The 15807-nt window shown below is 35.7% G+C and overlaps 1 protein-coding gene across 1 annotated transcript; it reads right to left on the reverse strand.

Moving 5' to 3' along the window:
* Positions 1 to 562: 562 nt before the first annotated feature.
* On the reverse strand, positions 563 to 15735 carry LOC146134736 (aldehyde dehydrogenase family 16 member A1-like). The gene is made up of 19 exons (XM_083395028.1): positions 15612 to 15735; positions 15102 to 15230; positions 14511 to 14599; positions 13883 to 14073; positions 13192 to 13247; positions 11414 to 11525; positions 10987 to 11081; positions 10405 to 10557; positions 9772 to 9882; positions 8828 to 9013; positions 8137 to 8254; positions 7249 to 7433; positions 6093 to 6202; positions 5551 to 5745; positions 5125 to 5204; positions 4775 to 4872; positions 4291 to 4476; positions 3527 to 3652; positions 563 to 2667 (listed from the first exon to the last, which is right to left on the reverse strand). Exons 1-19 carry the CDS (start codon positions 15711 to 15713, stop codon positions 2494 to 2496), a joined length of 2496 nt encoding a protein of 831 aa, XP_083251154.1. The 5' UTR covers positions 15714 to 15735; the 3' UTR covers positions 563 to 2493.
* Positions 15736 to 15807: the final 72 nt, after the last annotated feature.

Below are 15807 nucleotides of genomic sequence, written 5' to 3' on the forward strand. Positions count from 1 at the left end.
ATAGACGAGAAATAATAAATTATTCGTGGAAAGAATTGACCAATTGTGCTCGGTCGTGCAGAACCGTCACACATGAGCGAATCCACCGCATATCCGGTCACTTTTATTTATATTATATCGCTGAAATAGTCCATTTAGACATCGTTATTATTTAGTTTTACAAAAAACCTATCAGGTTTAACGATAGTTGTGGTTTATATTATTATTTAAACTGTTGCTACCCGGAATATGGTTAATTAAAAAAACTCCTCTGGTAATTAATACATCTTTATAATGTGGTTTTGAAACCTGGACAAAAACTTTTTTGAACTGATATAGTTTTCAAAGATGAGATATTACTAAACTAGTTTACCCTAACCCTACAACACACGAATAACCGTTCCCAACTTTTCAACGGGCCAATAAACTATCGTTGTAAGTTTCGACTATCATTACGACCAAAATGCCTATTCCACTGGCTCGCCAAATTGTAGCCATTTTAACAAACAAAACTTTCTACATATTTTATATTCCGATCGCTTCATTTAAGATCAGTAAAACCAATAAAATCGAGGACTACGAAACCTGCACCACAGGAACTTTATTGCGGCGGAACATGCGCAAGAAGTTAAAAGTCATAGTATTGACTTGAAATTACAGAATTGGATAAAAACAGTCGAGTTTAAGCCAAGCATAAAACAGCAGTTCGTAAAATACGCAATTTGTTGTGGATTTAAAGCTGATAACCAAAACTACAGTTAAAAAAAATGTCGCACATGGAACAACACATTAAAAGAATGCGGCAAAATATTTGCAAAAATAATAAATGCGTGCTAGTTTTATATAACCTAGGAAAACAAAACTCTAAATAGGGTTTGGGCTCTCTATATTGAATTATAGATATACATTGTTTTATTGTTTACGAAGAAATGACGAGAGTTTACAAGAATCTCAAGAGGTTTGGCAAGGACGTGGGACCGGAGTTGCAAAAATACTCAGCAAAACTTAAAATCCAGTGCAGTGGTTGTAAAGGTGTTCGGGGATGAATCACGAGGCTAGTGACAGGATTCTGGGATTACAAGCAATTGTCGTGAACTAAAGTGACGATATATTATTGTGGCGACAAATTACGTGAATTGTTACGAGTGTGTGTTGTGAAGCTGGTAGAGAGAACTAACAAAGCCTTTAATAGTGAAACTCAGTAACTAAGGGACATTGGTGGCTGACAACAAGTGGAACTTTTGACAAATTGTACTTCACTGCTGACTAGATTTCGCACAACCGTGCTTCACCAGGTCGAGGTAGCAACAAAACCCACTCTGTGTATTTTAATCGCTTTTATTCCTCGATCTTATGGAGCTTGGTTGGGCAAAACTTAATAATACATTTTGTCAACAATGTCAAAGGGTGAGCAAAGTATAGGTGGATCTCTACAAAGCAGTTGTTGTTTTCCAACACTTTCCCCGTAACTAGTAGCCTACAAAACACAGCTGATCGACCAACCTATAGCTTTTGTTTTACCAGGACGCAAAAAGTTAAAGTTCGATTGACAAGGTTTGAAATAAAGGTGATGATAATATGCCACGTGGGGACGGTGGTTATGTACATCGAGGTACTGGGATTTACATAAAACCGATTTTATCATTGATAAGAATTAAACACTAAATAAAACGCATTTTTAACAAAACACCTTACTACGGGTAGAAGCCTGGGAGATAGCACCTTAGAAGCAAGATGTTTTATCGCTAAATCACCGAAATCACCAAATTGAATAAAACAAAGACAATATTTAATGGAAGCAGGGCGAGCAAGTACATTGGAAATAAAGGAACTTATATCACTGGATACGGTCTGTAGCAACCAAAGTGGGACATTTGGGCGAAAGTTTACTGCGCAGATGTAATTAGGCTATTGTGTTGAAAATACAATTTACACACAATGTCTTTGCAAAGTTGTCAGATGAACTTAAATATCACTTTAAGCAAGCGAAGGTCGGGGATAAAACATAGCGGATGCAGCACATTAGGGGGTTACCCTTCAAAGGCTGCGCAGTCGGACTCGGGATTTGATTAAGAGCGCATAAAGCTACCCGAGTCCAACGTGCGCATGCGCAGTACCAGGTTTGAAACATCTATAAATTGAAAGATGGAATATTTCCAAACATGTATTGTGGGTGGGTGTGCTATACGACAGCCCTATTTGTGGATTGCTGAATATCCACAATAATTTGGTTTTATAAATAGGTGAAATAAAGTATATGGAGTCGGGAGTCGGGCACTGGTTGTTTTTAGCCGGGGTCGCGACCCACAATTGTGCCGCCATTTGATTTAGTTGAGTAGCCTACTGCAGTAATTCACATTGTTAAGATATATTGAGATTTGAAAAAACAGTGTTCTAAAGTAATTTGATTTAATTAAAGATTTAATGATAGCACAAGAGTTGTTTAATTACACAATTATTAAACGCTGCGAAGTTGGAACAAAATTGTCGCAAAATAAATCGTTCAAACTTCCGCTAGTTGGCGTAGGAGACTCCCATGGGCAGCCAAATGTTCTTACACTGGGTGGCGTGGTAGAGCAGCTCCTCGCCCTGACCTTGATCCGGGTCACTCCAGTCTCTCTCGCGTCCATAATTCACCCAGGTGCGCTTCAAGTTTTCCGCCGACGAATATTCAACGAACTTCGAGCCCTGGAAAAGTTTTTATTAGAACAAAGTGTGAGAACATTTGCAGCAAAATTAGCCGGTTGTTGGTTGCGCGTTAATCAGGTGGCACTGTATAAAGACAAATTGTATTGAATTCTCAACAAGCTTTTTACACAACCGTGCTTCATCAGGTCAAGAAAAAATACAATTTCTACTTTGACCTGATGAAGCACGGTTGTGCGAAAGCTTGTTGAGAATTCAATACAATTTGTCTTTATACAGTGCCACATGATTCCTCTTTTGAAAGACAATAACAGGGTTGCCTCACAAATATATCGAAATAATTAAAAAAAAACAAAAAACATTCTAAGAACTTTTAAAGAAAATTTGTAGGTTTTTAAAGACCTAAAAATGGACTTCTCTTGAGGCAAATTTTAAATTTAATTTGAAAACAAATCAGTATAAATGGCATGGCCATCACAATAAAAAATATTTTGAATATTTTTTTATCGGCAATTTTGAAAACACGTAAGTTAAGCTGGATATAAAATAGAATTTGTGTTTTCAAAACAAAACATTAATTTTTTTTAAATATTAAATTTAAACTATTGAGCCAGTCAATTATGCTGGCTTGCACAACTCAAACGGTACGAGGGCTGCAACAAGCAAAAAAAGCTTGGGCCGCATAATATGAAGTTAATATTGCTACAGTAACGTGCATATTATGTTATACAGTCGAATAGGAGATTACTGAGTGACAAAACATTAAAAGAAATACTTTTATTTTCAGTTATTACATCGTGGTCCGCTTTAAAAGGTTGCTCTGGCCTGCTTTTAAGCTTCTAACATTATGACGTCACTCGTCATATTGTGGCGTTACTTGTAACATTGTGACGCAACTAACCTCAGCGGATCCGAAATACCACATCGCGTCCACGTTCTGGTGTTCAACCAAGTACTTAGTCACGTGATCCTTTCCTCCACTGAGAATGTTGACCACGCCCCCGGGAAGGTCTGACGTGTCGAACACCTATAGGTCGAGAGGTTACATACATAGGTAAGGCTGTTGAAAAGTGTTACAAACCGGAAAAAATGCAGCTTTAATTTGTTTAACCCTGGAAATTGGTCAGGAGATGTTTGAAACAATAACACGACTTTACACCTGGGTAATATATTCCACACATTTGCAGGACTTTGGATGAATATTGAGTCCTTTATAGAAAGTTCGTTGTCATGTGTTCATTAAATCTTTACTTATTTGTGGGTGGTTATAATAAACCGTTGGCAGATTCACATTAATTAAGGTAAGAGAACACACAAGCAGTGAAATTAAACGAACCTTTCTCTAGCTTCGTTGGCAAAATTGTAATAACAAGATATGGCTCATACTAACTAAATTAGAACTTTATAAAGTTAATGTCTTATGATGCTATAAAAGTTAAGTAAAGAGAATTGGGTCGCCAAAACTTAACATAAAAATGTTGAGAAACACTGCTTTAATGGAATGTTAACACAATGCTTTCAATTTCTGCATAAGTTTTTACATATTTCCTCTAACTACAAACATTTAACATAAAATCATAAAACAATCTTGGCCCACATTACGGTGTACTGTAATATGTAGCTTTAAAAGGGTGACAGTTGTTGTACAATTGTACATCTCCTCACCTGGTAGAAATCCAACGCAGGGATGGGGCAGCTCTCGCTCGGTATTATGACGACACAATTGGCTCTGACGACAGCGGGGGCGAAGAGGGACACGAACCCAAGTAGGGGGAATTTATCGGGGCAGGCGATCCCCACAACCCCCACAGGCTCCCTGATGCAAACTGTGCATCCGTAAAGCTGCGTCTCCTGCCAAAATATCGAAATATTACACACGACATTACAAAGTAAGATGAATAAACACAAGTTTAAAAAAAACAAACATTGAAGGCAAACAATGAAAAACTAGCCTGTGGTGAGATTTGAACTTACGACCTCGGGAATTTATCAACGGAACTACGTGAATTAATGGTGAGGGCAAATAATAACATATCAGCAGCCAGAAATGCATTTGTTAGGATAGGGTCAAGAATTATCGCCATAAAGCGCCACCAGCAAATACCAACTACCGCTGTGTACAGATCCTGTTGTATTTATCGCGACAAACCTGAACTGTTCCACCGAACTTATCGGCGTAAGCTCCCCAGTAGAACAACCGCTGGATCGAAAGATCAACTTCATTCAACGATTCCTCCAAACTCACACCTGATAACACAGGAGGGGTTACTGGAGGTCATCGGGTGAAAACCATCCAGGGGTTACTGAAGTTCATGTTTGGAGGTCAGGGTCACTAAAGTTTATGGGGTTACTTGAATATCAGGGTTACTGGAAGTCAGGAATGATTTATTAGTTTTTAGATAAATAATCGAAAATATACTTAGATAAACAAATCGAAATCTTCAGTGAGATTCAAACAGCTTATGACGTAACAATAGAGTGTTGCGCAACAATGCACACCTGTGATCTGTGAGATGCGGTTGGCGACCTCGGATCGTCGAAGTTCTAGGTTCTCCGCCATGTAATAAACAATCTGCGCTCTAAAATATACAAAGTATTTATTTAATTCTAATCTTCTATGTAGAAGTGGTAGGTTTTAAAAATTAAACTTTCTCTAATCCCTGACAAAAACTTTTACCCAATCCTTCTCATCTACTTATTTTCATTTCTTGTCATCTGACATTAAACATTTATGTTTTATTGATGAAAATGGAACAGTTGGGCCGATGAGAGGTTAATTTAAAATTCCCTTTTTGTTCTAATGCACTAATTTAATTATTTCAAAGATTCGTGTGGAATGTGTTTAAAACATCGCTTCACCAGTTGTTAAACAATTTTACCCAAAATTAAACATTTTACCCAATTCTTGTTAAAACCTCGCTTCACCTGTTGTGTGCCGCCCTCTTGCCCCACCCAGGGGCGGCTTTATGTGCAGCTTCCACAGCATTCCTCACATCCTTACGGTTGCTGTCACCCACGTACCCCAGCAAACCCCCACTGGGGCCCACAATGGGGCGCGAGTAACAACCGTCAGGTCGCTTCTGGGAACCACCGTAGTAAACCTTGTAAGTGTGGTCCACTCTGGGGAAAATAAGGAGTTGTGTGAATATTAAGGGGTTGTAGAGCAATAAGGGGAAATATTTGACGAACAATGTAAATGGAAGCTTTAATCTTCATTGACTAACTTTAATGATATTTCCAATAGACAGAAAACCTTTAATGCTACTTTTTCAAGAAAAAGTATTTTGTTTTCTAAAAAGTTAAAAGTATAGTAAAGACAAAGTAAAAGTATTTGTTTTTCTGGGAAAAAGTATTTATTGAATGAGTTAATCGAGTTTTGACAAACGTTTAAGAAGCTAACAAAATAATAAAATATTTAGGAATGTATAAACTAATGTTTGCTTTTAATATAATTATCAATCGCTTACTTTGGTTGTCTCAGTCCATTCTGCTGCTCCGAGACTACAACGGGCTGACTTTGGCCAGGTGAGGGCATCAGAGAGCCACCATAAGCTGCACCAAAAGTTTTCATGTCGATCTGGAAACAAATTATTGTCGGTTTGCGTAATTAAAATAAAAATTCTTGAAGCAAAAGGTGTTTTATTATTTTGCGCAAATCGCGACGTTATGACAAAGAACAAATGTTCATAAATCGAAGCCAGGGTCGCCCGATCCCCGGTGTTTTTGCAAACAAGTAACGGATAGAAAGCGCTGGTGACAAATCAAAGCTAAAAGTGCTGACCAGGTGTGCTTACGTTGGAATGGTGATTGCATTCTGCGCCCTATATAACAGTGCGTGTTATTCGTTCTTTCATTCTACTTTACTTCTACGTCTAACAACAATAACAACACCAGGGGTTCCCAACCGGGGGTACTCGTTCCACTTGGGGGTACAAAACTTAACAAAAGGGGGTACAAAGATCCTTGGGCCACGGAGCAGCTTTCTAAACAGATTTCACACGTACAGTTTTATTTTGGAATTTTAAATGATATTATGCCATCACAATCTTTGCTTTCATAAAAACAAACAATCAGCTACAAATAATTGTTGTTATTAGTAAGAAACCTCATTACTCATAACAATGCGTTTTTTAACTGCAGATGATTCACGTGTCGCCTTGAGTATAATCGAACCATCGTATGAGCGAATTTTATCAATCTAGCAACAAATATCTAACTGAAAAGTGGCAAACTAAATAACTGACGTGTAATTTCTTTCCAATTTTTGCATTTTTAGTGAAATACCGGTTTAGTTTTGCATTGAGCTATAAAAGCAATGTAATGTGTCTGAAAAATTCCATTAGAGTTGTTTGGGGCTACGAAGAACGCTCCGACCTTATAAAGGGGTGCAGCAAAAAAGGTTGGGAACCCTGATATAGACAGTAGGTATCCTAGTACCCAGAACACATGCTTGCTATCGGCCGTTTTCAACTGGGGTATAAAGGTCAAACGTAAATTTGACAACGATTTTTTGGACAACATAGTTAAAATTATACACTAGTGATGTCCGATAATATCTGAGTAGCTGCCGCTCGGTATCAGCTCCGATCCGATATTATCGGACACCATAGTGACGTCACAAACCTGTTTGCAATGGGGGTGATGCGGTTCCTCCCAGCGGGGTCTCACATACTCGAACAACCCCTCCTTACCCCCGTCCCTACCGAACCCACTCTCCTTGTAACCCCCGAACCCTGCCGCTGCGTCGAAGATGTTGTGGCAGTTCACCCAAACCGAACCAGCCTTGATCGAGATGGCAAGCTCAAGCGCTGCAATGCAAAGAAAGGTTAGGGGTGAAATAATGACTTTGGATAATTGGTAAAGAAAGGTTTTGTAATGGGCAAAAAAAAGATTACCTGGCAGACAGCTTTCCTCACAGTTTTAAAAAACAGGATTTTTAAACAATCACCTTGCATTAATTACCACTTAAATCACTCTGATGCAAACTACTGACTGTTTACAAGTTTTTTGAAATGGGTATAAAGCATTAGATAACAATGGGTAATAATGGGGTCAAAAATTACTAAAAAAGTTTTCAAAAAGGGTAAAAAAATAGAAAGATAACAAAGGGTAAAATGGGTGTAAACTAGTGGTTCTCAAACTAAACTAAAATTTAAAAAACAACCCTAAAATAAATACCCTAACATTAAAATCAGTAAACATCGAAACAACTTACTGTACACAAGCTGCCAAATAATTTATTATTGTTAAGTTTAATGTTAAAGTTTAATACTGACAATTTATCAGTCAATGGGTGAATATAAATAAAAGATAGATTAAATTGGGTAAGCTAATGGATTGAAATAGGGAGAAATATTTACTAAAAAAGGTTTTATAATGGGGGTAAAACTTGGGGGTAACACATTTTTGTCGATTATGAAACATAAATGGATAGAAACTATATATTTTCAACTGGAGGCTTCAATATTTCGGCCGATAAGCAAATCAACTTCAATTGAATATTGCAGGAACCTGTTGGGAGGTTGTCGGACCATACACTGGCTGCCAATCCATAGTTTGTATTGTTTCCTATCGCTTGGGCCTCCTTGGCTGTCCTGAATGGTAAAGCAACTAGGACAGGACCAAATATCTGGAATGTAACAAAGTTGTGCAATATTATGTTGCACATTGCTGAAAACATTACAAATAAATTGAACAAACTGAAGCTAAGAAAGTGGCATAGAATGGTTTTATGCTTGCTTTTAATGAAAATTGCTCGAAGCACAATAAAACGAAAAATAATTTTAATAAAAAATTGATATTTAAGTTTGGAATTGAAAAATAGTGCCATAACCTGTTAAACAAACTGCAGTTTAATTAGATACAAAAAATCTCTAAATGAGGTATCACTATATATCTAAGAAATAATCAACAATGTCTACCAAAACCTGTGTTTTTTTATCAAGTTCTAGCAAAACAACAAGAAATAAACAAAAACAAGACAGTCTTTAAAATACTCATGTTTATAATTTAAGCGGATATAAATTAAGTAGCAGATAAATAAAAAAACACAAATAAGTCAAACAAGTTGTTTTTTTATGTAACTGCTTTGATAACAAAGCTTGCTACATAACTATTTCCGACAAAAGAGATTTTTAATGGTAAAATATTTTGTTTTAAAAAACTAAATGAAAACCAATAAAAAATAGAAATTGCAAGAAACCTCTTCTCTGACGACTCTTGACACAGTTTGTACTTTTGTGATGAGAGTTGGGGGGTAATAAAGTCCCGAGGGGGGCACGGGCACTGGGGCGTGAAAGACCTCAGCCCCCTCACGTTTAGCGTCGTCGATGAATTCCCGGATCGTTTCAAGTTGTTGCTTGCTCACCACAGCACCCATGTCAATCGCCTGGAGTAAAGATATGTTTTATCTTGGTTGTTTTTAGACTAAAACTGAGGTCACTAAACTACCGCCCCGTATCGCTAATCAAGCATAAATACAATTTTCAATAATTTATTTTCCTGATAATTAAGTTAGTTGCAAGCAACCTGACTTTTCAGTTTACTAAAACAACATTTAACCCACTTTTAACAAAAACTTTATGCTATTGATTCTACTTTTTGTAATAATTAGATCCAATATTAAGAATAAATTTTAACTTATTTTCTGAAAATTTTTGTTGGGTGCAAATAGAAACTAACTTTTGTTCAACTATAACATTAGATTATAAAGCATGAAACTTTCTAGAAATTAAAAACAAAATTCTTTTGTTAATTTTTTAATTCTTTATGTTTTCCTAATTTCACAATATACAAGCCATTAAGGTTTGAAACAATATTTGTATGTGGTTGTGATTGTCAAGTGACCTCTGAACTTAAACATAAAGTGTTCCATTTTTACTCGCGAACATAAAATCCTGCGGATTTCCGAACAACCATATCACATTTGGACATTAAAAATGGCACCAGAGTTGAGAACCACTGATTTAAAGACATTTATCGTTCTTCTGGGATTTATTCTAATGCACTTTATAAATGTGACTTACCCGACAAGGCTGAGGGCAAATTTGTTTTAAAATCCAAAAAAATTATTTTTTAGAAACTGAACGTTTGAACAAACCGAAAAAATTTCAATCTTTACGAAACCGCACCTAGTGTCGAACTTACCTTATCGAGTGAATGTCCGATCCTGAAGTGAGACAACCTTTCCTTGAGTCGAGCGATCACTTCATCGAAGATGTTCTCCTGAACGAGCAACTTTGAACCAGCGCTGCAGACCTACGAAGCATATTGTAAGCACTCTATGTCAATCAGCTTAAGGGAAACAACAACATATAGGCAGACAGTAAGTACTTGGGCTTTATTAGTGTAAAAGTTGGGCTATGAATAATAACATGACTGAGTACAAAAAAAGGTTAACCATGGCAACCTTGTTGCAGCCTTTAATCTTCTTTTATTAACGATGTATAGAAGCCAAGACCTGTTATTGGTCGATAGAGCAATTAGTAATCGATATATGTGTATATTGCGGAAAAGCCATTTGTTTTTTAAGTTTAGACGATTAGAAATTTTGTGAAGGTCTCCCACATAAAAACAGGCTTGCAATAAAAATATAAAAGTAACAAGACATTTAAAGGGGGTTAAAATTATTTTTTTAATTTTTCTTCGTTTTCTTATTTTACTTATTTATTTTAAACCTTGTCCAGCACTTTTACACAAAATTAAGTTTTTGAAACTAAGTTTTTACAATTGGTTTGCGATTACTTCTATATATCTTCAAAAAGGTCAAAGGTTACGCACCTGTCCTTGGTTGAAGTACACGGCGTCTACAATCCCCTCGATGGCGCTATCGAGGTCCGCGTTCTCCATAACAATGACAGGGGACTTCCCCCCAAGCTCCAGCGATATTTTCTTTCCCGACCCGGCTGTTAATCGACGAAGTGTTTGTCCGACCTGCGAGGAACAACGTGAGAAAGTGACAAACAAGGTTATTGTGTGTCCAGTGTTTTTAATCGGCTAAACCGGGATTTTATATTTCTTAAAGGCCTCTTGAAATATAATCTACCTGTGTACCTACAGAAGAGGGTTAGCAGTTTGTACTTTGATAAAAAGTTAGTTTAATTAACTTTTTTATAGGCCTAAGTATTCTTTCTTTAGTTGCAAAAAGGAAACTAAATAAAGCATGTTTACAATTTTTTTAAAAATGTAAAAATTAGTATTTAGGTTTTCCCCAACTGCAGTGAACAAAACATTAGAACACATCTACAAATATATACAAAAAGTTACATGAAAGCACTTGCAAAAACTAAAATTGGTTATAAAACTGTAGCTACAGATAAGCACAACAAAATACACCCACAGCCCTTTAACCTTTTTACATACCGGTGTTGATCCAGTAAATGCCACTTTGTCAACATCTGGATGAAGAGCAAGTTTACTTCCAAAAGCTCCGTTTCCCGTCACTACGTTGAACACACCTGGAAAATAAATAAACCTTGTGGTGGACTGGTTCTGTGTGGGGTGAGATGGTTGCTATAAAGAAAATGTCCTTAATAGCAACTCATTTTAAAATTTTAAAAAGTCAATATAATTTTTTAACTATTTTTCTTCTAATACAGACAATGTAGTTTGGGGTTGTAAAACGTTGTAATCTGGTTTAAAAAAATGTTTTTTGAATTTCATTCTTGGCACTTTACTTACTTCAGCAAAACTCTTCTAGTACTGTTGAAGATGTGGGTAAATAACACCACAGAAAGTATAACAATATGATGGACATATGTGCCATATTTAAAGAAATAAGACTGATTACCTGGTGGCAAACCCGCCTCGTGACATATTTCTGCGAAAAGCAACGCAGAAAGTCGAGTGAATGTGGCAGGTTTCAGGACAACAGTGTTTCCCATCGCTAGCGCTGGACAAACCTGGACGGATGGTGGTTGGATTAAATTAGGGACCTTTTTTAGTCTGTGACAAACTTTCTGTGCGGCCTACAATGAGGTATTAATATATGAAAATAAAAAAGTATCCACATGAAATTTAATAATAATGCACAACATGCGTTTGGATACTGAATGTCATCTACAACTCAACACAATTTTACTGGGTCTGCTACACAATTTTTTAAAAAAGTTTCAAAATAAATTTTTAAAGAATATTTAAAGGTTTTCAAAGACCAAATATGCGAGTTTTTAGTATAATTTGAAAATAAAACAACATAAATACCATGACAACATCATTAAATATAGTTAAAAATATTTTTACCAGTACTTTCAATACACATAAAAATTAATTAAAAACTATAATGTACTGATAATAAAATTAATACAACAATGGCCTGATCTAAACTATAAGTTTAGGAATACTTAACGCCCCCTGGTTCGGGAGCGGTGCATTAGGTAAAAGCAACACTTCAAAAAAAATAGTGGCCCAGAGTTTATAGCATTTGACAAAATAAAGAGAATAACAAACAAATATTTTATCATGTGTTGACAGAAGGTTCACTTACTGTGGTGAAAAGAGTTAGATTAATTATAAATCTGTGAATCCTGGATATTTCCATCAATGTAATAACAAGAAGGAATCCAAGTGGTTTGGAGGGTTGTGACACGGCACACGTCGCTTGTATTAACAACAGTTTGTTTGAACAAGCACACGACACACAAGGTGGTTTACGGGTGATACATGAATATGGGCGTGGTTGGTTAGGATGTGAATAGTTGCAATTTCTAATCATGGAATTCCAACATATTACCCAAGGTGTGGAAAAACTAATTATAATCTCTAAAACCTCATTTATATTAATGAGAAATAACTGAGGCACAATGTGCTACACAAGTACTCATTACATGTTAAATAGTGGATATTTACAAAATGAAGTGTGAAAGAATGCCTGAAGCCTAGCTTGGAAAATCTTAATTATAAGCTCTAAAAAAGGCTTGTTATATTGGTAATAAATAATGGAGGCAACAAGTTGCTTAATTAAGGACACATTGGTGTGTTAAAAGTAATCAGTAAATTGATAAAAGAATATTAAGGTGCAGTATTGCTAGTTTGAGCAAATGTTGGTTTTATGCGCCATTGACCATTCTAATTCATGCACAATAAGTGTACACAGGCAACACTGTAGCCGTGTTCATGAAAACACAACATTGGTTTTAAACGTATAGTTGTTCATTCCAAGTCAATGTAACTTTCTAAATGTAAGTGGGTTCACCAAGAATCTATGAGCAAATTTGAAACTATAATACAAGTTTAGTCGCATTAAAACATTTTTTGACGTAAATCCATGTAAGACAAATAAAAAATTGACATTTGAGTATCTCAAACACTGTGTTCTATGTGCTTTTAGTTTTTGCTTTAGTTAATTACAATCGTAGATATATTTTTGTGTAACTATGCAGTAAATTCATAGAAATTGTTATACTAGCACTTGCATCCAACTGATAAGTTCAGTTGCTGTGCCAAAATTTGAAACCCTTTCAAAAATTTGACCAGCCTCTTTCAGCTAGGAAGGTTTAAAAACATGCACAGAATAGCCAGTTAGTTGTGGGTGTTACAAGAGAATATATTCATGTTTTTTGTTCTTACCTTCCAAGTTAACAGCATGAGAGGAAAGTTCCACGGCACGATTGCTCCAACCACACCTGGAACAATATTTAGGCATTATCGAGGGATTTAATCACAGCGCCCAAACCCATGAAGCGTGATCTCTGGGATTTGCCAAATATTGGTACACTTACTAAGCCCTAATCAATCACTTTGCTTCAAATTTTGTTACTTTTCAAGAAAACACTTTCAAGATGTAGCACTATTATCACATTGATTGCATGCTGAGGCTATAATTTACATAAGCACTAAGAAAAAAGATTGATCTTAAATTAAAAAAAGAACATTTTTAGTGGAAAGTGTTCCAAACTAAGACCCAATGTGGCACCTGGCACCATTATTTGAGGCCCGATAAGCATTGTTTAATTTAATGACACCCCATAACTTTCAAGTAAGCAACGTTCAGAAGTTTTATAAAATGTTCACATACATGCTGTATTAAAAAAAATATATATACAACAAAGTTAAAAAAGTTTAACAAATTATTGACAGGTTTGTTCATTATGTGTTAAAATGTGCAAATAATATTGTGAATGCAAATGCTGGCAATTTTAGACAATTCTCATTTAGATCAACAAACAGCTAAATATCTATCCATGTTATTGAAATAAGAAATTACATTATTTTCAGTAAATAATTAGAAACAAAACAACTAAAGTGCTTGTTTTCACACCTACTGGCTTCCAGTTTTTCATCTCAGTATCAGCGAGTTGTGCCCAACCAGCGTGATGATAGAAATGTCGTGCAACCAACGGAATATCGCAATCACGAGTTTCACGAATCGATTTCCCGTTGTCCAAAGCTTCCATGACGGCGATAAGTCGATGATGTTTCTGGACGTTTCGTGCGATCGCATAAAGATGCCTGCAAGAAAAAGTCTATGTTTAATTTAAAGTAAATTAAAAAAAAAGAAGATTAGGGAAACAACCTTTCAAAGTGACACTCACTTTTTAAAATACAATTAAATATAAGGTATATTGCATTAACATTGACCTACATAGCTGGATACAAAATTTAGAAGCATTTTATAAGATAATTACCAAATTACAAACAATCAAGGTCAAGTAAATTGACATATCAAGATTATGATTTACTCGACCTTTTTGGCTTTTAGATTCATTATCAAGCTACATTCTTTTTTGCCTAACCAATCCATAAAACCAACTACAAACTTAGTAACTTGTTATAACAGAGGGTTTAATCTTATCCGTTTCCAACATATATCCAAACATATAACAATAATAAAATTTGGCAAAAATAGAAAATCAGTCTTGATTTTGGCAAGTTTTAAACCACTTCACCTGGCTCTGGAGTGAGGTGGTAGTTTCGACCAAGATTTAAAAGCCTCTTTTGCCGCTGCAACAGCTTCATTTACGTCATTCTCTTCGCCCTTGAAACAGTTTCAAGGTCATATAATTATTTATACAAAATACATACTACCCAAAGCAAGTTGAATAGTGAGGAAACATGTTATTTATATATATATATTTATTTTGAATATTTTAGTTAGAAAATGAAACATTGTACAAAATATAATTTGTAGCAAGAATATCAATGCCTTTACAAACGCAAGTAATAAGAAAAATAAATACTACCCAAAGCAAGGTAAATGGCATGAAAACAGGTTTCAGTTTGAATATTGGATTTACATTGTTTATCACAGAAGCAGCATTCAATGTAGAAGCTGTATGACACCACCTGTAAATGCCCTGGTTAATAAATAGGAAATCAGGTGGAACGCCTATATATTTTCTAGTTTGACCTGAAGCACGGTTGTGCGAAAGTTTGTCAAGAATCAATACAGTTTGTCTTTATATAGTGTCACCTGATCCTATTTAAAATCAGACAAATGTTGCAATTAACAAACACTGGTTAAATGAAGATGTTCTCACTTGTATAGTCGAAGCTAGGACTTCTCCGGTTGCCGGGCAACAAGTGTCGTATGTTTTTCGATTCTCCGGTTTCACCCAAGCTCCGTTAATGAAGTGCCCGAGACTGTTCTCCTGTTGCTTCAACCAGGCCTTAAAAGAAATACATCGATAAACAACAGATAACACTTGAGAATAGTGTTCCCTCTAAGGTGTCCATTGCAACATTTATGCAGTTAAACTGAGATGCATTTGTAGAATCAAACGAATCAATAAAGCTGAACACAATCTATAAGCATAAAAAGCACAAACAGAAGAAGCTAATTGAAATGTTTAGGAAAGTCTAACTATACTTGACTTTGTTTAAAATTGAATATTTTTTAAGAAATATCGCTTCCAGGCTGGAGAACTCTACATTGGATCATACTATTTAAAAAATTTAGGTGTTCACATAAAAAAGGCAGAGTTGCTTGGCATCAGGCATCCGCTTAGATCATGTATTATCGTACACAATTAAACTACATATTGACAAACCTTAGCAACATTATCTGCCTCAGGAGCCGGCCCATATTCCATGCTTTCAAATATACGCTTCACTTCACTTGCACAACTTGGAGCCGAAAGACTTCCCGCCATCACAACTATATACTAAACTGACTAAAAACAAAATAGATTCTTTTTCATGATTTAGTGCGAATACGAGTATTTGAAGTCACATCACTTTGGAGTG

The sequence above is a fragment of the Ascidiella aspersa genome, chromosome 8 (genome assembly GCF_963924565.1).
Source record: "Ascidiella aspersa chromosome 8, kaAscAspe10.2, whole genome shotgun sequence".
NCBI lineage: Eukaryota > Metazoa > Chordata > Ascidiacea > Phlebobranchia > Ascidiidae > Ascidiella > Ascidiella aspersa.